The 25,760-nt window shown below is 41.7% G+C and overlaps 1 protein-coding gene across 2 annotated transcripts in view; it reads left to right on the forward strand.

Moving 5' to 3' along the window:
• Positions 1 to 25,760, forward strand: part of FLT1 (fms related receptor tyrosine kinase 1) — a 110,377-nt gene that overhangs the window by 39,651 nt on the left and 44,966 nt on the right. For both annotated transcript variants that reach the window (XR_009744163.1, XM_061457573.1), the window contains exons 11-12: positions 11,247 to 11,361; positions 19,491 to 19,599. Coding sequence is in view for 1 of the 2 variants with exons in the window: in XM_061457573.1 (XP_061313557.1) it covers positions 11,247 to 11,361; positions 19,491 to 19,599 (224 nt within the window). In the remaining variant the exon portion in view is untranslated. The remainder of the gene's footprint in view (positions 1 to 11,246; positions 11,362 to 19,490; positions 19,600 to 25,760) is intronic.

The raw sequence follows: 25,760 nt of genomic DNA on the forward strand, positions 1-25,760 counted from the left end.
GAATCTCTTCAGCAGATTTGTGTTTATCTTAAACTGGTCTGGCAGAGATTGCCAAGAAAGGCATGTGGGATACTGATATTGCTCAGTGGAAGCACTGTTTTCTTCAGCAGTTGTATGATGTCATTTGGGACCAGTTTCTTTCTGTGGACATTTCCATGTGGCCAGTTTCAGAGAGATCTTCGTCATGCTCTGCCCAAGGTTTGGCCAATCGGCCCTTCAGAAGCTGCAAACAAATGCAATACTGTCCCATCACCTCGCTGCCTCCTTGAGCTATCAATCAGGTTTGTTTAGCCCCAAACCGCATATCAAATTATTGTCTTACAACCCTCCCATCACATCACTCTGTATTTTCTGGCTTTTTTTTTTTCTTTGTGTGTGTATGTGTGCGTGAGGGAGAGGGAAACGTAACGGTATTGTGGAGATGCCTATGAAAACAAAGTCATTGGAAAAACTGGAACATGATTCTCTCCCCCCATAACATCAGGTTATGAACTCCTCTTGGTATAAACCCATCTGAACGATTGGACTGAGAATGAAAGGCTGAGTGTAGGAAACTGAGGACAGAAGCAGGCAGCAGGAACCAGGTGCTGTGCAGCAATGCCTAAGCTGATACTGCTGCCAAAGAGCTATGCTCAGGAAATCACAGTGCTCTGCTGCGTGGGTCCTCATTGAAATCACTACTGATTTAACACAGAGTGATAAGAAGGGAGTATTATCTCCCTTTGAGCTTGTCTGCAGTGTAAAGGTAAGGTCACATGAATTATTTTCAATAGAAATAGCTCTCCATCAATACAGAGGGAGGAAGAGGAACATATTGTTGATCTCCGAGAGGTGAAAACTAGAGGCTTTCCTTGAAACTTCTGCTGAGATATAGAAAGACTGAAACTACTGGAATGAAAGTGCATGGCAAGACTTCCATCAGCTTCAGTGAAAGAGAAGCCAGGCCATGTGTGCACAGCAGTCTAATTGCATTTCTACATTGTTTATGTCAGTGTATTAATAAGGGATTGAAAGGCAGAATCATTAGGATGTGCTTGGATAGATTATCAGGGGAAACCGGATTTGGAACATCAGTGAGGTATGTGAAACGAACAAGTAAAGAACAAATGTTAATTGTACTTAATTAGAAATGTACTGAACCACCCAAATTTAATTGTTGGATGTCTGCAAACATTGATGCCTATTAGTTTGTCCACAGCAACTGTTTTTGTTCCCCATGCCATCTTCCATTTTCAGGAAGGGGAAGTCTGAGTCCATAGAGCTGATAAAAGTAGGTCAGATGCCATTAATAAACAGGTAGTTCAAAAATGCTTTTGTTTAATTTGACATGTGACCAGATCCTCAGCTCTAAATTCACACTGGCTACGGATCTGGCTGGTGGCCTTCATGCCTTCCAGCACATGCCTTCCATACTCTACTATACGAAAATCTTGCACCAATCTTGCAATGGGAAGATACTTAAAATAGGTACATCAAAAAAATATATTAACTACTCCATAATTTTGTTATGGTTGGGGAAATATATTAGCATAAGTAAAAATCAGCCCTTGTGTTTTTCACGTATCTTCCAAAATATGCAGAGGATCAGTCATGAGTGTATATTGCAGCAGCGTGGACCTGCAGAGAATGTGAAGCCAAAAGAAAGTTAAATACCCTCTGATCTGCAAAGTGCTGAGACATCCCATTCTGCATTTCCACCTTCTATCCTCTGAAAACGGCTAGTAGGGCTGTGTCCTGGTCCTCAGTCAGTATTTCAGATTTTTTTGATATATATGTTTTATTATTTTACTAACAAAATGCCATACGAATCAGATGTGGCATATATGTATGGATGAATAAATCTGACAAGCACATGCTATACACTGCATGCAGTTTGCTCTGGTGTGTCCTCAGGATGATGCACTGATGAATTTATTCTGCAAGCTGTTAATGATTTGATTATTGTTTTATCTCACTCCCCTAGTTCTTTTTTCCCCCTTTCTGTCCCTCTTTTTTTTTTCCAGTTCTTTTTTTCCCCCATCTTGTTGCCTTCACAGTGTGGTCTCTTGGCTTTACTTCAGACCTTTGCTCCGGACAGCCTCACCCCCAGTCTCAAGGAAGAACACATAAGGGACATGCAGACAGTGGGAAGTTTTTGCTTGATCTTTTACTCCCTGTGGCCCAGCCCATAGAAAATAAAACATGTGACAGGCTGTACGTGGGGACTGCACGTTGTGAGAGAGGCCCTGCACGCTGGCAGTGTCCGAGCCAGTGGGACGTCCCAGCCTGCAGCCAGAAACCTCTCGGCCAAAGGAAGGCACCAGGTCAAACTCTGTGTGTGCTTAGGAGTGATTATGAATGGAGAACTATTACTGGATCAAGTACACCTTTTACAAAAATATACAAACTTTAGTTAGCATCCTTTTCCTTTTTAAGTGTACGCCTTTCAAAAAGCCTTTGCAGAAGGCTTTGAACAGACACGGCGTATGGGGTAAGATCACGCACAGAAAAATATATTCAGTTAAAAAATAGAAAACAGAGGCTAAGAGGGAACAGCCAGTTCTTGCAGCAAGGAGAGGCGACTAGTGAAGTTTTTCAGGAGCTGGTGCTGGGGTCTGTACTTGTCAACATGTTCAGAAATAGCCTAGTAAAGGTGGTAAGGGCGTGACAGAGTTTGCTGATGAAACAAAGTTATTCAGATCTGTAAGAATGAGGGCTGATTGGGAAGAAATGCAGAACTATGTGAATCTGGATATCTGAGTGATAAAGTGGCAGATGAAATTCACGGAAGATAAATGTGCATGATGCGCATAGGAATAAACAATCCTGCTTTCACATGTAAAATTGAAGGGTAAAAAGGCTGTTAGCTGATCATTACTACCACAAAGAGGGATCTGAGTGTTGTGATACATGGGCTTGTGAAAGTGATCACAGTCGTGAGCAGCTCTAAAAGCAAACTAAGTGTTAGGAATTCCCACGAAAGACATAAAGAACAAAATTAGAGAACACCGTGATAACTCCACATAAATCCATAAATTACCGACATCTTTTATACTATGAGCATTTCTGATCCTTTCATCTCAAAGGACGCAGCCAAACTGGGAGGCACACCAGGAGGGACAACAAAAAGGATCAAAGGAATTTCAAGGAATGAGAGGAATGTGTGAGGAACGAGTGAGGAGGGAGGTCAAGGCTCTCAGACTCAAAAAAGAGGTAACTTAGGGGATACATGGTAGAGATCTACAGACTTGTGAAGGGGACACATGTCTGAAGTTCAGTTGTGTATGTCTTTTCCAGTTCAAGAAGTAGGGCCTGTTAAATAAAGCTAGGAGGAATGCACTTTGGAACATAAGAAGGAGGTGGCTCTTCATGCAATGGATAGCAGATCTGTGAAACTCCTTGTCAGAGGACTTTGGGAGTTTGAAAAGTCTGCACAAAGTCTTGGAAATCCACTGAAGTGTAGGAACGGCCTCCATTGCGGGAAGTTCCTGAGCTCATAATAATTGGTGACTGGGGGAGTATTCGGAGGAAGTATCTGTAGTTAGTCCTGCTCTTACTCATCCCCAACCATCTGCTTATGGTCATTGTTGAGACAGGATATGGGGTAGATGGATCCTTCGTCTTATATCCACGTCTGTCAGTATTTTCTCTTCCTGTTTTCCCTCTAATCAATTCCCCTCTCTCCTTAAAAATGTTTCCCTCCATTCTTTTTCATCCTTTCCTTGTTTTCTGCCTGCACTTCCAGTCCCTGACTCCAGTCAGCCCAGAGCTGCTCTCAGACCTCTACTTGCAGTGAAGCTGAAAACAAGTAATTTTGAAAAATACAACCTCTATGCAGCAATAGCTCTTTCATCTCCTCTGCTGGTCACTAGAAAATGGAAAGGGTGTTACTTGTGCTTCCTGCTTGTCAACAAGACAGGGAGCATTAAGGATTGTGTAAACACATTAGTAAAGAGTTACTCCTTTTTAGATACAAAAGGCAAAAGGATCCTGTCAGGAAAGCAAGGGAAAAGAAGGAAATTTTGGCATTATGAGAAAGAAGATGTTGGGGATATCTGGATCTTGGAAGTTGAGGTGAGGTTATGTCTACAAGCCATGTAAGCTGTTAGAAGTGACTTGTGCGTGGAAAATAACTTATGCCAGAAGGGTCTGAACAATATCTTGGACTTCTTATGTAGGGAACTTTGGTTGGAAATAAATGGAGTGCAAGAGTGGACATTGTATGTAGAGTCTTCATGGTCTTTCTGTTTAGGTTTCTCACTACTCAACCAAATCAGAAAACACATCTTCTTTTCAGTACTATGGACTATTAAAACCAAGCACTTTTTTTCTCCTGAAAGAAATACTGGGTACTTGTGGAAATCTCATGCTCTGAGTGATATTTCTGTAGTTCCAGTCAACATCCAGTTCCTCTATGGAGGACATAGTTGTCATTTTCACACAGAGAAAGTGGAGGCTGAGTCACAGTGACTGCATGGGAGATGAGAGTGATGGCAGTCTAGCAAAGGAGGGAAAGGAAGCAGAAAAGAAGGAAGGAAGGATTGGCTAAAGTATATAGTATTCCGCATCCATGAAGAGTAGTAAGCAGTGTGAAGCTGGAAATTGAAGGTCAAGAAGCAAAATATAATTATCTGATAAGAAACTCAAGTTGTGAAAAAGTCAAGTCACCTCAGGATGTGCAAACACCTTAAAAATTACTTTCAAATGTTCTTATGTTCCCTAGTGGCCAGAGCTATCAAGTACTGGGAAAGATGTTGGAAGCAAAATGTGTGTTTTCATGACCGTCGGCCTCAGGCATTTGCATTTTGTTGTAAATAGCTGGTGTGCAGGTGTAGAAGTAGGCTTTTTCCCTGTAGAAATGTGAGCGTGGGATGATGAAGGGTTGAAAGGTGATTAGGTAAGACTGCTGTTGATCACACTGCTTCTTTTGAGATGCTTCAGATAAATCAACTTTCTGTAGTAGCATACTGGAATAGTTTGGGGTAGGCCATAGTGTTTGGAAAGGATGAGTGTGTAGGGGAAACACTACCCATTTATCTGGTTACTTGTAGATAACAGGAAGAAAGGCAGTGTGCAGCTTCAAACATTTCCCATAAAGCCAATGCAGTATGCAGCAAAACTATGAATGCCATATACCCTACAGTTTTCAAAGATGCTCATCAGGAGGATGGATCATTCACGACATTAGGGATCTCCTCCAGAGAATGAGCTTTCCCTCTAAGTATCCCTCTCAATGGGGACACAGAGCATCCTACAAAACAGAAGACAACTCAATCGTCATACTGGCAAGTGAGCAGTGTGCCAGGACCCCAACCCAACCTAATGCCAAGAGGCCACTGAGAAATCCTCCAGCCACCCTGAAGGTCATCAGTGAGTAACTTCTCAACATGGCTAATAGTGTCCTTGGTCATAAGCTGATCCCGCAGTGGGGACAAGGGCTAAGGAGTGGCAATGAAGAGTTGCTGCTCTCCAAGACTCATGAGAGTATCTGAAGTTAGATGGGCAGGTGCCATCTTATCTCCTCTTGGTGGGCAAGTGTTGACACTGCAGTAGGGACCAGTGCCAGTGAGAGGAGAGAGGCAAATGAGATGTGCAAAGGAGGAATCTGCACTGCTTTCACTAGGATTTCTTGTTTAGCATTCCTTGCTAAGCTCCTAAATAAATATAAATATATAAACTACAATATACAAAGTAAAATGCATTCAGCTCCTACTATTTGTAGGTATCCTCCTAGCCCTACTAACCTGCATATCAGTGAAGGTGTTTGGGATGAAATCCCAGGGGGCTGCAGCTTTTCCACTGAATGCAGTATCCCCAATATTGATTATTTTTGATCTATAGCAGGAACACTTGGACCATAGCTCCTTAGAATAGTAGAATCACATCCACAGCCAAAGCTGTGGAGCACATTGGCGGAGGGTTCGCACATGTTCTCCCTCTCCACCCCCATGAAGCATGTTTCACAACCTGTACATGTCCCTGCTACTATTTTCCCTCTCTGTTTCCTGCCTCAAATCAACTCAATATACCCCAGGACACATGGCTAAACAAGCCCCTTGCTATCAATCGCAGGGTGCTGGATGCCAAGTGGTAGAGCAGGCAAAGCCCATATCATTCTGATTCTTTTGATAACTTCCAAGTGGAAAACAGTTCCTATATATTCTTTACAATTCCAGGAATTTCCAGAGTTCCTGTCTTAAAGTTAGTGTCGTCACCATTGCCTCTTGAAAGATGTGAGTCAGCTCAACTTGAGTTTATAATAACATTGCCCTGATGCTGCTAGGAATTGACTGCTGCCCTAAAAAAAGGGTAGATGCTAAGAAAAATATTGTGCCTGCCATTAATTATGCTTTAAAATGGTCACCATCGGTGACAGGATGGCTTCCTTTTGCTCCTAGTACTGGTGTAATTGCCAAATACTACCTCAGTAAACAACAGTGTGATTGAAGTTGCCAGTGGCTTTGCCAAGAGGAATGCTTAGAGAATTGAATGGAATGTTACATGAGGGAAAGATTGCAATGGCACCTGGCGTCACATAAGAGGGTTTGGGAGGGAGGAGCTGGGAAGATGAGGAGACAGAAGATGAGTATTTTTCCAACTGATATAGGGATCAAGGGTCTTCCATTCATATTTGTCACTGTGCTACTTAAACTGCAGAATGTGTCCAGGATGGGGAAGAAGATGTGTCTGGACAAGCTGGGTCTAGGGCTTTCACTTACTCCTGTCACACTGAGGGTCAAATACATCCTGTGAATAATTAGACAAACCCCTTACCTCAGCTAGTATGTTCCACTGTAAATCACTGGGGTGACAACAAAACAGTAGTTTCATAGGCAGGAGTTTAGCTTGGAGCTGGTCTGTAGTTTAATTTCAGTGAAATGCATCAAGATGACATGAAGTACACTCTTACCCTGGAAACTTTTTCACATCTATAGTTATAAATACACCACACTATTGTGCTTGGCATGCTGTATGCTAATAGAGGTGAGGGCTCTGAAACTCATTAGGAAAGGGAGCGGGCTGCGGAGCAGAGTGAGGACAGTGTGAAGCTAAGGTTGATAACCACAGCCTTGTCCAGAATAGGCCATGGGAGTTTTCTTATCTCACTTTGGCAGGAGGTGCTGCTAGTTTCCTGTGCGAAATCAGGAGCATATGCTGCTTTCCTCTTGTTGTTTGGCTTCCTCTGCTACACAAGACGGTTCCCAGCACTATGATTATCTTTGCATCTTCAAACATGGCACACTCTGCTTCCTCAAGGGCTTGATGTATTCTTGAGAAGTGGGCTGGTTCCCCTCCCCCCAGGCCACTTCTTTAGGGCCGCTGCTGGTGCCAGCTCCTCACATCACAGACCTCTTATAAAGCTGAACTTATTCTGGTTGCATAAACCACTCCCCAGCCTTCCAAAGAAGTGTAAATTCCCAAAGCTGAGGGTGGCAAAGCAGGTCTGCTGGCGGAGCTTGCCCTGCGCTGCAGGCAGCAGGGCAGGGCAGGCAGTGCATGCTGCCAGCTTGCCCCAGTACCCGCAGAGCTGCCCTCACCCCCACTTCCGCCCTGGAAACCCACAGGAGAATTAACAGCTTCTGTTTTTACAAAGAAATACCCTGTTTCTCAGGCTCTGGACACAAAGGACGAAGCATGCCTGTGCGTGCGGGTGTGTGTGCGCGCGCACACAGGCAAGCGTGCATGCGAGCACGGATGCAGGCACATGGAAAAACTACTTGAGGGGGAGAAACCTGGTTATTCTGCTCCTCCCAGTGCTTCACTAAGACAGCAGAGCCTGATCACTTTGCTCTGCGGTTGCATAAGGCATAGAAGCACACATTTCTACATCCCCTGTCCATTATCATCTATTATATAGGGTCTCTCCACTTGCACAGTTACACCCTCGAAGTAGGGAAGTAAACGAATCTGTGGGGAAACATGTAAGAAGTGCTTAGAAATGTGCTGGCAGATTGTTTATCAACCTCTGTGCACACTGTGTGCTTTTTCATTAACCTGGCAGTAACCCTGCTGTAAGCTTTCCTGAAGATGGAAAGTAATAAGGCTCATCCCACAACAAAACATTTCAGGAATTCAGATGCTCTGGAGATACCTGGAGTAAGATTCAGTTATTCCATGGGATTTCCCTGCAAACACAGGCAGTTCTTGCTACGAATAGGGTCCTGAGGAGGTAGTTGGAGTAACTTGCAACTTCTTTACAAAGCAGAAAAATACATAGCTGATGTTATCTGAGGACACAAGCAACGAAACATCAATTGGATTAACGGGAAGATGATTTGTATTTTGGTCCCAGCCAGAGTAAATTTTTATATTTTCATTTTTCTCTCTTTCTTTCCAAGTATCTGTAGTTAACACAAACATTTGGTTTGGTGACTGCTTCTAAGTTCAGGAGAGCCTTTTTCTGTTATAAAATGCCTGTTGTTAGAAGCTGAGGTCAGGTTAGGAGATAGAACTCCTAATTAGTCCCATTTGTTCCCTCCCCACCTCTACCTGATGCTGCTGTCTTAAACAGTGGCTTCAGGTGGCACCACTGGCAGCAGCAAGAGGCAGGGTGACTGAGTACTAACCTCACAACCAGCTCAGGAGACTGGAGGTGGCTTGTATGCTTGTCCTAAGCTCTCTTAGTGTGTTTGAGGTTAAAGACAGAGCATTTGGCATCTAAGGAGAGAAAGCATCTGGTTCTGCATCTAAAGGGATGAGTCTGAGTCTTGTCCTAGGGTTTGCCAGGCAGTCGTGTTGCAACTGATCTGTAAACGTTTGCTGATCCAGCAGGCTGTGGAGTCAAAGTGGGGCATACGACTGTGCTCACATCTCCAACTGTTTACTGTGAGCTGTTGGATAATGTACTCTCAGCTTGATTGTGGCTCCTTTTTCATTAAAACCATGGACAACAGCTATTAAGGGTATTTGATTTTCTACTGTAATTGCATTAACATTGTAATTGGCAGCTTGGAGATAGTATAGTATGTGAAATCAGTAGGGTTCATGTATGTGCCTCCAGGGCTAATATTTCACTAGAGTTTTCCATGTGTTTTTCTTGTTATCATGATGTTATTGTAATTATGTTGGTGGTTTGTGTTATGGTATTAATGAGTAATCAGCATCTTATTGTGCTAAGCATCAACAAAGACATAACACTGTCCTTATCCTTAAGACATTGCAACCTAAATATATACAGTTTTGTTCAAGGAATTATGAGGACAAGCATAATAATAACTAAGCCTGCAGGCTCCAGAGCTGCAAGAAGGGAAATTGCCTGTCAGAGTTGCACAAGCAATTTCTTAATATACATTATTGAGAAAATGTCCTTCTTTCTGCCCTATACCAAAATATGTGTCTCTGTAAGGTATTTTGTAGTAAAAAACAAAATTTTTCAGCATTGTAACAAAGAAACATAAATTCATTCTGTGGGGAAAGGAAAAAAAATTAAAATTTCTTTTTTGTATGGGTGAAATGAGGTTTGGGGTTTCTGTCTTCCTGTACAGAGATTGCCCAAATATCCAGTGACAGGGATGTGCCTTTGATACTGCCTTTGTGCCTGTATGGGCATCATGAAATAAGTTCTGATATCTACTATGGCATGGAAATGTTATCAGCTTACCAACTTTATCATGTTTTCTGTGTTCTTGTCTTGCTACAGAACCAGACTTCTTAAAGAATTAAATGCGCAAAGTAAATAGCATCTACCTTTCTGACTAATTTTTAACCACTTTCTTTTACAATCTGAATGCATCAACTATCTTAACACAGATGTCTGTCATCTACCATGGCTTCAAAAATCATATCTCAGAAGCTGGATTTTAAACCAAGAGTCTGGAAGAAATGTTTGTGCAGATAGGGCTTTCTTGCCATGCTATTGCTCCCTATCCTCTTTCCATGCCTGAATGACAATGACTTGCTCCTGGTTTTGGCTTTTTCAGCTCACTGAGCCTCACAGTGCACATTAAGAAATTTGGGCAGACAATCATGTATCTGATCACTGCCCAAGTTAGTTTACATATCATAATTTCTTTAAACTGTAATGTCTGCTAAGACACTAACCAGTGTGATGCAAAGTTACGTAATTAAAAACAAGCATGTAAAGTTATTGTACCATTGATATTATAAACAACACAAAGTTTAAGCAAATTGCACAGTTAGCTGAAGGGAAATGAACCTCATTATTTGGTTGGGATTGCATCACATGCTGTTATCCAGTCACGGGGCTTTAAAGGTCATTTCTCCAAACAACTGATATACATGTCAGAACTATTTGATTACAGATACTACAGTTGTTATCTTTCAAATCCATGGAAGATCAAAGGACTGTGTCATATTTGAAAGAGCCTGACCCTGATGAAGGGTTAAGCTCTACCGCTGAAGCTGGAATTGAACAAGCAACAACTAAATTTTGGATGAAAAGCAAAACTAGATATCCTCAAACAGGAATAAGGACAGACAGCATTTAAGAAGCATTCCAATGTGTTTATTTCCATGTGTGTACCACATTAGGCTTTGAGAAACAAATTAGCTCTACAATGACCACACCTGAATGTTCTGATTACAAGCCAATTTGTTGCATAAGGCAAAAACATTTTTTTTTCCCTGAGATTTGCATTCATTAACATGATGTTGATTCCTCCCCTCCCCCAGATTGAATGAACATTTAAATATCTTTGACAATTACGTATAGTTTTGTTTAACTTTGTTTTCCTAATTTGAGGATTATAGTTATTTATACTGTGCCTTGTAATCACTGACCCTCAGTATGGATATTTTGACATTTTTGTAAACTGAAGTAAAGAAAACACACAGAAATGAGAACTTGCATCATTTTTCATGATAACAGAAACAACCTGCACATAGTGAAACAGCATCCATTATAGAATGGATCTCAAAACAAATATAACTTGTCTTGAATTTAAGGCTGAAAATAGTATGAACTCATGTTTGAAGCCACGCTTCAACAATGACAATGGCTCTGGAGCACTGGAAGTGGGATGTTGGTCTCTCACAGTCTTGTAATTAGACTCCGACTGTAAATTCTGACCTCCCAGTCCACAGTTGGTTAAATGGTGAGAGGTAATATTCAAGGAGGAGCAGTGGAAGTGGATACAATTATCAGGCTACAAACTGCAGGATTTAATGAGAAGTATACTTTTCTGGTCAACACCACACCTGTAGTTTCCCTCACTGATCACTGTTTCCAGAAGAATTGTTTTGTCTTATGTGTTGAACATTTCTCTCAATCACCAAATCAATGAAATTTCCATTTTTACTGTCTTCAGGCATGGCTTTTGCTCTCATACTGAAGGATCTTTCATCCTGAAACCTGGCAGCAATATAGGAAACAGGATCCAGAGCATCACTGAGAGGACAGCTGTAATAGAGGGCAAAAATAAGGTATGATCTTAGGAGCAGACAAACTTTCTGTGTGACAGCATGTGTTGAAAAAACACTGCAAAATGCTATTGAGGTAATAGTGAAGAAGCCAGTGTTCTTATGTTGTTTAGATTTGAAGAGCTGCATATATGCAAATAACATTCATACTTGGTATTTATCTGCTGAGATGTACTTACTCCTGCAAGCAGTCATAGTAAGGTAAGAGACATGCCAAAAGAGTGTATCAATCAGTGGCATTCACCATATCTGCTTTCTTAGAGTTGGTTTGTAGTATCTTGGGGCACCTCAGAAGCCGAGAGGCATGGTTCCAGGCCATCTTTGCTTCATTTGTGACATTGCACAATTTCCTGTTGTTTTTCCTATGAGAATTAAACAATTTACTCTCATTAGAGAGTTTATTCGCAGATGTGGTCCTAGATTATTAGATGACCAGGTCTTTTCTTGCAATAAAAAATTTAAAGGGCCAAATGAATCAGATTAGAGAAACAAAGTTTAAAAGACATCTCAGTCAGAGAGAGCAAGGTGAGATTCATTCCAGTGTTATTAACCATCTAAATGTTAACTGTCTAGTCCAAGTCAAGCATCCCTTTATGGGCCATGGGGAGATGCAGGCACTTCTGAAAGATGAGTAGGCCTGTAGTCTATTGGTGTCTAATGTGGGAGAGATTAACTTGCCAAGGCCTGTAGAGGATTGTCCATCAGTTAAAACCTTAAAATCAATATTTTTTACTAAAGAATGCACTACATCAACTGTACTTACCTGGGTGAGACATAAGACTGATTTGTTGTGGTGGTAAGCTACATAGGAGCTCAGGTGAAGATGCACAATACCATACCACTGCCACAACATCTTTTTTTCACAGGCTGGTTTGGTTTGTGGTAGTAATGGCTGGAGGGATTATGTATTTTAAAGCCTACCTTATTCAAGGCTTGTCATTTCTAAGGACACTGGAATGCTTTTTATATTTCTAAGAGCACTGGTCTCAATCCCTTACAACCTCTAGTCTCCTGCATATGAAAATGAGCATAAGCTGCAATTATTCTCATGTTAGGGCCCTTTCACACACCACAGAATAAATAGGACTTGTGTGCAGCCAAGAATCAGGCCTGGGACTGCATTTTCTCCTCCTGCTGTTGCATTATTTGGAAGGTACCACAGCTGGCCACCTCTACATGCTTAAAGATGCAGACAATGATGGGAGCAATCAGCTTCCTAGAGGAGGCTATCATAGGAAAGCACATGAAAAGTGGGACATAAGGAGGCATTTGAGGTAGGAAAGGGAAATAATTTCAGGCGCAGGAAAGTGTGTTCTGTTCCAAGGGGGGAATGATGAGCTAAATATTATAAGAACCAGTTATTTTCAAGAATGCATCTAGCCATGCTATGCGCAAAGTCCTACCTGCTCACAGGGTGCAGGAGCTCTCATTCTCCTTGTGTGCTATGCATGTTGGAGACAGCAGAAGAGGAGTGGCTGAAATGTCAAAGCAACTTGCAGTCAACAGCAAAGATGCTAATAATGGGTCCTTGCAGCAGAACTGCAAGTTTTGTTTGAAATCTTTGGCAAGCAGTCCATTTTAAAAAATGTGCCCAGAAATGAACCAAGGAATGGTCTCTGCATGTGTTACATGGAAAGTTTTGCAGTAAAACTTAGTGGTTTTCCTTGGTATTTCTTGTCTTCATGCTGTTTAGTTCAACTAAGAAAGGTCTACATTGCATTATTTTATTCCTCCTGGTCCCTACAGGGAAGGGGAGGTTAGTGAAGCAATCTCTTTGCTCAGCTGTTTCATAGCCTTTCTAAGGTTTCTTAGTTTCTGCTGCTCTTCCATAGCTTTTCAAGCACAGCTGGATTGCTATTGTAAGCAAAAAATGCTCAGGTTCCTGGCCAGGATGTGAGTTGCATGATTTGTGCACACACAGCCACTCTAGAGCATCCAGGATTTACTTTTTTTCCCATGGAAGTCTATAGGCCTTTCACTTTTTGCGGTCCAAGAGTCATTCTTGGTCTCCCAGAGCAAACTGAAAGGGACACAGTTCAGACAAAACCTTCCTCATCTGCTGGGATATTGTAAGACTGTTAATAGCACTGAGCTCATTGAATGCAGCATGTCATCACAAATGTCTGGTTCTGATGGACTGCTACTGTGAGCAGTTCTGCTGCTGCAAAAAGCTATGAACTGAGGCACTTCCACATCAATGGAGTCCTGCTATCTAAACAGAGTGTCTACCCCACTTCCACATCCGAGCATAGCAAGCATGGTAAAAACAATCTCAAAGCTCAATGGAAACAACAAAGATGTAGGAGACAAAGCAGTAGGAAATGGATGAAGAAACTCAAAAAGTTGCACATTTGGGTTAGCATGAAAGGAGAAATGAGGGTGACCACAGGATGAGATTATTGTAATCAAGGGAAGAGATGAACAAGGAATGGTCAGAAGGTTTCTTCCAGCAGTCAAGGTAGCTGTTTTCACCTTGATTAAAGATATTGTGCCAGTTTCCTGTATATGCAACATCTAAGTGCCTCCAGTTTGGCTTTTCTCTGCGTTAGGTTGATTGATTGTTTGTTTGTCTGTGATTATCAAGGTAGCTACAAGTGTATTTTTACAGTTAGAAAAATCTTAAACCCAGTTTCTGTATGGTTAAAGTAATGCAGGAAGCCTGTGCTACTTTATTCTTCTGGTGACAGAGAAACTGACAACAGTGTTTTAGTGATGTTTCTGTTGAAGCCTCTCTAAAGAGACACTGAGAAACTTGAGTGGTATAATGGAAGAACTTTGTAACATAAGCCATAATACTTAATCATAAGACAACTCTTGAAATTATTTGATTTCCCCACCCAAAGTTTTCATTCTGAGTTTGCTGGACATTTCAGTGACTTCCTACAAACTGCACTATTCTTAGACTTACCGTGTAAACAGGTCACAGACACTCTCCTGTCATTCAGCTGCTAAAACCCATCACTTCTCAGTGTTCACAGCTAAAGCTAACTGCTATGTATATAACTCAGGGCTAATACTGATGAATATTATTCTTGGCATGACCAGTGTTCATTAAAATGTTTGACTATGCAAAATAAGATGGGTCTGTCTCTCCTGCATCTTTTATGCCAGTCCCTAGACCCCTAGCTCTTTTTCAAGTCCCCTTGTTACCAATGAGACGAAGAAGCGTGCGTTATGTCTGTTCTCAGTCCCTACACATGCCAGCTGTCTGGCCAGTACATATGTGCTGATTTGCCATCTGGAACCCAAAGCAGAAGAGGAAGCTGTTGAGCTCACTACCATAACACTCATTTTGATCCTTCTCCTCTACCCAACAGATGGTTTTCATGAACGCATAAGGTCTTACGAGCTTTGAATCATCTGTCAATTTTGGTTGAAATTGGGCAATGGGTTCAAAAACTACTGAGCACGTGGGAGAGGACAGGGTAGTGGCAGACAGATAGATGGGCTGGCCGTCAGATGGACAGACAGTGTGATCTTCCTAGGAAGCCAGGCTAAAGATAGCAGTGGGAGTGTAGCTTGTCTCTCTTCAGCACATTATACTTCTCCTGGGGCCTTCATAAGTGCTACTAGAATCACTGTCAACACTTCTGAGCAGATCCCTGGGAGGTGCTCACTGGGCCAAGACCTTGGTGAGATTAAAACCAGCAGAACTTGGCATCTGCCTCTGCCGAGCTGTGACTCCTGAAAGCAATGCCCTCCTTCAGTGCAGGAATCGAGCGCTGTCTCACTCTACCAATGGCCTTGGGAGGAGGGCAGGGGATGCTATGGCATAACTGTCTGTAGCGTGATTTCCTCATGAGTCAGCAGAACCAACCCAATGGTATGCTGCCAATATTTCTGTATGGGTCTTCCTAAACATATTCCTTCAGCCAAAGAAAAATCCAAGAAGGTGAGGAGAGCAAATCTTTATTTCATTCTGGGTTGATTTTGTGGGTTTTGTTTGGGTTTTTTTGTTTGTTTGGTTGGTTTGGGTTTTTTTTGTGTTTATTTTGGATTTTGTTTGTTTAGTTTTTGTTTGGTTTGGTTTGGTTTTTTAACAAACACATCTTAAAAGCATAACTAGGAGGGACACCACAACTTTTGGCAGACTTGCGCTGACCTGCTCAACATTGAAAGGACAGTGTTTTGTTTTTTAAATGTACAGCATATTTCAAGAAGTCAGGATAGCAACCTCTGAAAGGAGCATGTTTACACCAGTGTCTGCAGAGGCCTTCAAGGAGTCAGGCAAGAATCAAGTTGTCAACCATTTTCTGAAAACTCCTCTTGCTTCTCTGGCATCAGCTGGAGCAGTGGGGATCCTCTATCTAAGCTACTTTGAGACAAGGGAAATTTAAGCAGACCCTCCAGGGAAAAGACCAGCCTACCTCCACACACCATAATCACACCCATTGCTTGCTTTGCATTGTTTTCCTCCCAGTCTTTTCCTCATACTTTTCCACCATGAAAAAATCTGTTAGTCCCTTTTCCACTTCTCATGATTTCTGCTTTATGCCTCTTTTATTTGCTGGCAGAAGCAGCAGCAGTATGGGATTTACTTCCCTAGCCCCTGGCTTTGAGATGAGCCTGTAGTGTAGTGCTTCAGCTGAGATGATGAGTGAAGAAAGGAGAAATAAAAGATCAAAACTTTGGTGGTAAATGGGTTTTGCTAACAGATGATGCTCAAGATGCCAAACATGCCAGACAGGATTTGCCCTGTTCTACTGATCATGATAACTGGATGGAGACTTTCTGTATATAATGCTCTTGCAAATCCAGGGCCAGACAATACAAGGCTGCAAGATTTTTTTTTTTTTTCCTCCTTTTTCAGCAATAGCTGTATAGAGAAATGGTGCAGCACTGACTGATCTTAAACAGCCATAACTGTTTAATATACAACAACACACCAGGCTTGGTTTTGCACACGCTGCTTCTCTGGTGGGTTTTGGATGGCATCCACAATGCAGAACACAGAGTGTACCACTGGAGGGCTCACAAACTATTTAAAGAGATGTCATCCTTATGACTAACTTATAAACTACAAGATTTACGCAGAGACATTCTGTCTGTAAAATATTCTGTTCTGTTGCAAAGCCTGTCTTGCTTTTTCCTAGACTCTATGGCTTTCTCTGCCTTAGTTAATTAAATCTACCAATGACTTCTCTCTGGCACTAAGGCCTGTGTTCATAACATTTATCTCCCTTGCCTTCCAAAGATGTTGGTTGCATGGAAGTTGCCTGTTAGAAATGATCCTTGGCTCATGCTTAAGGAGTAGTTGGGACAGTGTGAGTTGGTCAAAACCTAAACAACACTGGGAAAAAACTATGTTTAAATCACTGAATTTTAGTGCTGAGGAGTGTTCTGTAGAGCTATTTAATAACCAAAACAAAAAAGTAATAAGCTGTAAGCACTCTGGTCAGTAACTGCATTCATGCTGCTTTAGTGTAAGTAAACATGCTTGAGCTGTGGACCAATGCCAACCTCATGAAGTTCAACAATGTAAAGTGCAAGGTCCTGCTCCTGGGTCCGGCAATCCCAGGCCCAGCTACAGGTTGGGCAGAGAAGAGATTCAGGGCAGCCTTGTGGAGAAGGACTTGGAGGTGTTGGTAGATGAGAAAATGAACATGAGCCGGCTGTATCCTGGGCTGCATCAAAAGGAGCATGACCAGCAGGTCGAAGGAGGTGATCCTACCTCTCTACTCTGCTCTCATGAGACCTCACCTGGAGTATTGTGTGCAGTTCTGGTGTCCTCAACATCAAAAGGACATGGAACTGTTGGAACAAGTCCAGAGAAGGGCCACGAGGATGATCAGGGGCTGGAGCACCTCCTGTATGAAGACAGGCTGAGGAAGTTGGGGCTGTTCAGCCTGGAGAAGAGAAGGCTGCGTGGAGACCTCATAGCAGCCTTCCAGTATCCAAAGGCGGCCTATAGGGATGCTGGCGAGGGACTCTTCATCAGACACTGTAGTGATAGGGCAAAGGGCAAGGAGTTTAAACCTAAACAGGGCTGGAGCTGTAAAACTCAGACAGGATGCACAATTTTTCATTAAAAACTAATACCTGATAATGACAATTACATTTTGATACTACCAAAACCTTTTAAACCATTGGAATAATTGTGGAGGAATAATTGACTTGTATTTTTCAGTCTTAGTAATGCTCTGGTTCTGAGTATAGTAGAACAAACAGAGGTATCCTGAAGTCAGAGAGTAAGAGTTTCATTGTCCTTCACTGTGCATTTTAGGCCACTATTACTTCCTGGGCAAAGCAGCTATGAGACACAAAAAAAGGCTGATTTTGTAGTGGAAAGTCTGGGATGGCAGAAGTAGTGTTTAACCACCCACATTAGCCCTCTCGCAGATGTTTTGGGCCTTCCTTCTATTCTGAGTTAGTGTTGATAAAATGGCTGCAGGAATCTTGGTTCTGGGCCCTATGTCCACACTTTACAAAATTATGTTTAAAAACTGGAAGGAATTCAAAGGGAATGATAAAATATAGACAGGGCTGGACCCATGCTTTATAATTAAGAATTTGTAGAAGTCAACCTACTAAAGTTAGCAAAGCAGAATGATTATTTTTAAGGGCTGTAATTATCTATCTGGTATTACAGAGCCTCTTTCATCTCACAGAAGAGCCAAAAAGGCAGGCTAGGAAAATTCTAGCTAGAAATGAGATGCAGCTTGTTAGCAGAGAAGTAGCCAACCATTGAGACACCTTAACAGGGTATAGGTGCAGTTAGCATCACTTGTAGTCTTGAATTTGCCACAGGGAGGTTTTCTAAAACAAATAAGCCAAAATCAAATGTCCTGACTCCACTGTGTTTGCTCATGTAATAGGAAAAGTAATAGACTCTTTCTACTAAAGAATGTTCAGAGAAACCAGAAGATCTATATTATCTAGGGGCTCAACAAGGAGTCTGGGGACAGCCATAAAGTCTGAGTAGGAGACACAGAAGCAGTGCAAATGTTGAACCAGTGTTTATGTAGAAATGTAGATAACTGTTTCTTATTTATTACTGACTCACCCTCTTGTTCTTGTCTCTGGAATCCAGCAATCAGGCAGACTTAAAAGAATGTATCAATTGCACAAAAATGATTTTGAAGGTTTTTTAAAATACAAGTCATTCCAAACAACAGGATTCTGCGGTCACAAAGTTTCCTTTCGTCACTGTCCCAGCTCTGTCTGTAACTCCAGCCAAAGCATGTTTTACAGGAGAAGTAGAATGGAGATAGAAAGACAGAAAATTAAGCTATTGGCTTTACCTGAAAGCACATCTCACTGCTGAGCTCCACATGCATGTCCCATATCTCCACTCCATATCAGAATGACACCTCAGGTTTTTTTGCACAACTTTTTTTTTTCACTTGATGCCAAGTAATTAGACCATGATGTTCCATCACCATGAAGGTATAATTCCTATTATTACAATGGTTTTTATTTTAATAAAGGCACACCAGGTGATGTTGGTCCCTGGGCTTCCGAGGTGTTAGCTTGCAAGTCATATGGCTTTGTGAAAATATTTAGTGTGCTGAACCTCTTAAGTTGGTGATAGAATACAATGTAAAGAAAATGGACATATTATTATTTAATAATAGAAATGGTAAGTCCAAGAAGAGGAAATAGTCTGAAAAAGGATGAGTAAACATCTTTTCTGCTCCTGTCTTTTGTCACCCTACATGTATATGAGAAAATGAAAGAGAAATCAGATTGATAATGCCAAACAGAGATTCTTCTTTTCCCAGCATTTTCCAAGTGCCTGAGACATGCTTCACCTATTCCCTTTGTAGTCTGGCTCTCCTACAGTCTGTTTATCTCCTTGGGTATACCACATTTTGTCACGCTCCATGTTTTGTAGCTTATCACTGCATCAGCAACAAGAGATAAATCAATCTGAAAGACACATTCAAGGATTTTTGGTTATGATGGCTCTGATAATATAAGGGTTACCCAAGGAACTTGTTTCCTGTTATTCTTCTACAGTGTCCAAAACTGTATATGGTGACATGTCCTTTAAATAGCCCCAGTGGTGCCATCACTGAGCATATGGAGAGAGTGAATCATGGGACTGTCGAGGGTGACTTAAGAAAAAGAGAAAGGAAGATTTAACTGAATTCCTGAGCCAGTGAGAGCTAAATCTCTTCTTTCTTTCACAGACTGCTAGCACTCTCATTGTAGCTGAAACCAAATCTTCTGGAATCTACAGCTGTGTGGCATCCAATAAAGTGGGAAAATCAGAAAGAAATGTCAGCTTTATTGTAACAGGTAAGACCCAGTCCCCACTAAAGCCAAACATGTTTCCGGGTCCTGGGATTGTAACTGTTAGGCTCTTGTGGCTTTTTCATATGCCACAGTTTGAAAATTGTAATGAACACACCTGTAAATTCATATCATGCTTTTGGGTGATCCTAGAAAGGTTTGTCACAGCAGCTGGTCTGTACTCATCCCTCCATCAAGTATCCAGCATGACACATATTGCTCACAAATATAGCAACCTGTAATTCCTCCGTTTAAATCACCTAGTCTCTGCAGTCACTCTATACATGAAATTTTACTGTATTCTCATATGCCAGTAAGCCAGTATCATGTGTGACATTGATGGTGTCTACAGTCTGATACTGCTGTCAACCAGGAGGTCTCACAGTATAGTGTCCAGAGCAGCGCCAGTGTCTGCAGGCAGCCTGGTGCTAGAGGATGAGTGCCTGGGGTAACTGGGCAGCCCCTCACAGCTCCCAAGGACTATGGCAACTTGTATGTAGAAAAGTGGCAGGGTGAAAATTACAGAGTTCTGTTTCCTTTTCTGAGAAAGACAGACTTGGATGTCATTTGGGCCATGGCACTGAGAATACTTGCTTTAGCTGCACATATGAGCATGCTTCCAGCTATTTTTCCATTGCAAGATGTGTTTAGATGTTCTCAGAAACAAGTTGTTAAATGTTTGAATTCAGGAATTACTAGGAAAGAAAACCCAAAACAATGAGGTTTTGAGAATAACTACTGCATGATTTAGCAGCATAATGTCTGCACGTGCTATTACAAGGAATTTGTTTTCTGGCAGAAGATTTTATTCTGGTTTTGTTTACAAAGTGGTGGTACGTAGAGCACTTAGGATGATGAGAACTTTCATGGTAGGTCATTAAAGAAATGTGATTCATTCAGAAGTATGAGAAAAGACAAAAAGGTTAAAAAAGTGGATATTTTAATCCCAAAATCATAATCTTGAGGGTGAAATGAAGAAGTAATTTTAATGTATCCCTTTTAATTTTTGCTTTCTCATGTTTTTTGTTGTCATCTTTTGTTTATCATTCTGATGAGTGATTTTCGTCTAACTCATTCTGCTAACACTCTGAGGTCAAAATAAAGTAGACACACACTCACTAGGTACACTTAACAAAGGAAGACAACTTTATGGAAAAATGTCCTCCCTCTGGATTTTGTGGACCAAAATTTGTATTTTTGAAATATTCTGACCCTCTGTAATAGAATCATAGAACACCAGGTTGGAAGGGACCTCAGAGATCATCTGCTCCAACCTTTCTTGGCAAAAGCACAGTCTAGACAAGATGTCCCAGCACCCCGTCCAACTGTATCTTACTGTCCAATGTTGGGAAATCCACCATTTCCCTGGGGAAATTATTCCAGTGGCTGATGGTTCCCACTGGTGAGAATTTTACTCTTTATATACCAACTCTTCCTTCACTGACGGTGGGTCTTTGTTTGCATCAACCTGGAGTTTTGTCCCCAGGGCCCAACAGTGCTGGTACAGACAGAAAGTGTTGAGAACCTCTGCCTTTTCAGTATTGCTGGTGACTAATTCAGTTCTCCCATTTAACAGTGGGCCAGTATTTTCCCTCTGTTCCTGCTTTTTGTTTCCCTACCTGAAGAACCCTTTCTTGTAGTTTTTGACGTCTCTGGACAATTTCCATTCAAGCTCAGCTTTTGCTTTTCTAACTGCATCTCTGCACACCCTGACAATGCTCTTTTAGTTCTCAACTGGTATTTGTCTGCTTTTTATCTCTGGTACACGACTCAGAAGCTCACAATTAAGCCAAGGGGTGTCTCTTGCTTCGTCTGTTTCCCTTCCCTTTAAACTGGTTTTGTGCCCCAAGGAGAGCATTCTTTAAAAACTCCCAGCACTCTCTAGCTCCTTTATCCTCCGTGGAAGCTCCCCACAACATCCTTCACATCTGAGCTCTGAGCGAGTTGAAGTTTGCTCTTTTATAATCTAAAACCTTTGTCTTAGTACTAGCCTTCATGACATGACCATTGCCACTTGGGACCCTACTTCCTGAGTTCTTCAGTTTAAAGCCTACCTCATGAATTTGGACAGCCTGCTACCAAAGATTCCCTTGCTTCTTTTAGACAGGTGAATCCTATCCTTCCCTAACAAGCTATAGTCACTGAAGGATGTCCTAATGTCATAAAAGCCAAAATCCTTGTGATGACACCAGCCACAAAGCCAGAGTTGATTTACATTGCACATCTATTTCTGGCTGCACCCTTTCCTCTCACTGGTAAACAGGAAAAAGATAACTCAGGCACCAATACTTTTTGCTTGCACCCACAGGGCTTTGCAGTCTTCCTTGATTCTGCCCAGGTTCCAGCTTGTGGTTTCATTCATGCCCACATGAAAAAGTAGCAGGGGATGGTAGTCTGTGCTCTTGACAGCACTCTCTAACATCTTGGACCTTAGGTTCCAAAGGCAGCACACCTCATGTGCCTCCATGTCAGGCAGCAGATGGGTGCCTCAGTGCCCCTTAACAGAGTCACCCACTACAAGCACTAATCATTTCTTCTTGTGGTACCCACTGTGTGCTGCTTGTACAGTTTCTTCCCTGCAGACCTTGCTCATGGGTGTCTACAGCTGTTGAAGTTTCATATCATAACACACTTCCACAATTAGAAAGTGCCAATTATCTGTAAATACAGAAATTTGGTAATAAGAATGAGAAGTATAAACAGATAAGTGACACCTAGGCAGGTTGTCTGTTAAAATACAGAAATGAGAAGAATATCTGCATGTTCTATTAATGGATGTGACAGGAATTGACACCTTGAATATGACTGCTGTCCCTGCTCTCAAATCAGTTCTGCTTTCCCCCCTTATCCTTATACTGTGTCTGTTTGGACAGAAAGCTAAACAACAATGTATAATTCTCCATAAATTAACATGCTAATGGTGCTGTATTCTCATCTTTATGTGAGGACTTCACATGTAACTTTGAGCAGTCACTGCGAGTCACTTACTGAGGCTGTTGCCCTTTTAATGTGCAAGATGACAAATTTGGCCTTTTCTAGCTCTTACTCATCGGTCTCCAAAATGCTGCTGGGAAGATCCTGAAACCGAATGAAGCTGCATTTTGATAGACCCCATTCACTGCATCCAAATCTCCCTTTCAAAGTTTTGATGGTTGCTTCAGATATTTCAGAGCAGTGACATGAAGGAGTTAGTTTCCCTGCTTAGATCTCCAATTCTTAGATCTTGACCATCTTGACCATGGATAGAAGGAAACCCTTCTTCTTGATACCAAACCTTGCATGAGAACATACTGCATATTATGACTTTCCTTTGAAGACTCTTTTATTGGCTGGCGTTCAGAAAGAGAAATGGCAGCTTTATTATGGCTTGGAAATTTATAATATATTGACTGGTGGCAAATCTTCTATGTGGGGTGGTGAAATGTGTTTGTCCTTTTTGTTCCCGGAGCTGAGCGTTTCAGTTGCATTACATGGAAAGTCCTGATCATCCGCTGATGCTCAATTGCATTGATTGAAGGCAGTTTAAACAATCCTGCTGTTTTGTCCTTTCAGAAATCAAGTAAAGCTCATTCTGATTTGCACACGTAGTGCATCAGTTGGGCTCTGTAGTGTAATCATAATACTCCTCCATCAGGCTGAGACCAAACTGCTGTGACTGGATAACAGCCTGTTTTTCATGTCAATGAAACAGATTTGCTGAAAAACACACTGAGGGAATAAAAAATGGAGAGCCGTAAAAGCTGGTGGATGCAAACAGGACACTACAAAGTATTTCCTTCTGATGAGTCCAAATCCAATACTTCAGGTCTTGTGTGACAGCTTGGGGATAGTTTGTCTTATGTTGTTGTGTCTGCTGGCACCATATGAAGCAAGCCTGAACTATATAAAAGTAAGCATCTAAAAGCAAGAGACATGTATAAGCAGGAGAAGGCAATCCCTTGTAGGAAGGGGAGTTGCCAGAAAGGACTCCAAAGAGCAGATGAGACAAAGCCTGTCCTGAACAGGCATAATCTCTTTCTTTGGAGGTAATATCCTGTAGGCCTTGTCCTGGGGATGAGAAAATGCACATGCGGCTGTAGTGGTGTAAGGAGTCTCTTTTCTATAAGAAACCATTGGGAAGGTGGTAGGAAAGCAGAGGTTGTCCCAGCAACCCTATTTTGGTGGTGGCATGTTCCACCCCTTCAAGGAAGAACAGACATGCAAGAAGGTATAGCAAAGAGGACCCAGTAAGAACAAGCCCTTTCTTAAGTTACTGTAAATTTCATTATTTCTGGGCTTGAAGTGAAACTTGTATATGTGTTTCTGTATGGTTGGAGAGTGGTATGATTTTATACACTCTGCCTGAGGGTGTAGGACATTAAGTCCATGGGTTATGGAGTAGCTTTCCTTTCCTATGGCCTCTGTCAGATGAAGGGCATTTTTGAGGTATTGTCACACCGACTTATTTCTAAAAAGAAACCTTTGCTCAAGAGTACAAAAGTAGCTGTGAGCCTTATATAAAAGTGATGAAGAATGATGATTTCTGAAAGATCTCCTGCTTGCTGAAACAGAAACAGTCTCTGGAACAACACCTCTATGCCAATTTAACTGTGGTAGCCCCCTTTCCTCCAGCCTGCCCCTTTCCCTATATTTTGGGCTGTTTTGCTGGCACACAGCAGGCCTATGGGTGTGTTTGCAATTACAGAGGGTGAAACAGGAACAGCTCTGCCTTATCTCCCTGGTTTCCCAATGTCACTAAGCGCATTTTATTTTGAGATTCCTGATGGTGCTTGGCAAAGATAAACAAAATCTTCCATCAGGAAACCTGGAAGCTATTTCCACAGGAAGCTTCAAATCGCTAAAGTAAATAAAACCCTTTTACATTATTCCCAGCCATGTTATTTAGCTGGCCTGAGCCTGTAACAATTGGTGAGAGGTGTCATGTATTAGAGGGCTCATAGCCTTTAAACCGATGATTCCCTTGGAACCCTATGCATTTTGCTTTTGTCCCTGGATTTATTCAGAAAATAGTCTTTCTTCACAGAAGACACATCTCGGAAGAGCTCCAGGCCTGACAACATGGAAGTAGTTGCAACTATATTATTCTCTTGGCATACTATCCTTTTACGTTAAAAATAGTTCATTTGCCTCAGCCCCAGGAGATATTTATCTTCATCTTAAGAGTTTTGCTTGGCTCTTCCTAGCTTTTACTGAGCACTGGCATCTGTGAAAGTCAAAAATTAGAAGTATTTCAGACCCGTACTCTGGCTTTCCCAACAGATATCAGAACAATTTGAGATGATATACTGTGAGTAAGATGTACCAATTTCTTTTATCCAAATACTTCGCTGTGATCAAAACTTTGGACCTCTGATCAGTTTTGTGTCTGAATTCCATGGTTTTTGACAAAATAAAGAGTAGGATTCACTTCATCTAACTTAAACCTTAAAGATAGGTATCTAAGCCTAAGCTGGTCATGTAGGATCTCTTCACAATTATGTGTGAGGGGACTGGATCTCTGTAATTTGACTCATCTTAAGGCAACGGGTTGCATTGCCTTTTGGAGCCTGTGTCACTCCATGTCTGTAAACTTTTGCCCATACACAAAACAACTATGTAGATGTTTACATTTTGATGGCTTAGGCTAAATATGCTGTAGCCTGTATAAGGGAAGGTTTCATCTTAGTAGCACTTCCAGTGTTCTTAACTGAGATCAAAATCTGGTACCATGCACTCTTACATACCAAAACCAATATGTTGATTATTGTCACTCATAGATAAATTACTAAATGTAAAGTTTTTTTGCCAGAGAGAGGAAAAAAGAGGATCCCTATGAAATGTAAGAGGAGCAAGTCAATACACAGGTTTCAATATCCAATCTGTTAGTGTAACTGCCTCCACTAGGTTTTTTGGATTATACCCCTGAACTACAGCTGATGATAGGTGCACACTTCAATCCTACTGCAAGGGCTCGATGAGTTCTACCAACAGAAATCAGGCCTATCCCTGGAAAGCGTCTACGGTCAGAGAAAATTCCAATCCAGGACTTGCAGGAGCTCCTCTACCCTGTGCTTAACACTCAAGACTAACTGTGGAAAAGAGGATAATAAGAAGGGCAGCAACTGATGCCAGACTTTCAACAGGCAGAACTTTGTTTGGAAAGCAGCAGTGAGCAGGTCATATTCATG

Source organism: Pezoporus flaviventris, unplaced genomic scaffold (assembly GCF_033815535.1).
Source record: "Pezoporus flaviventris isolate CSIRO_AGI_PZ_B2104156 unplaced genomic scaffold, CSIRO_AGI_Pfla_v1 ptg000025l, whole genome shotgun sequence".
NCBI classification, from domain to species: domain Eukaryota; kingdom Metazoa; phylum Chordata; class Aves; order Psittaciformes; family Psittacidae; genus Pezoporus; species Pezoporus flaviventris.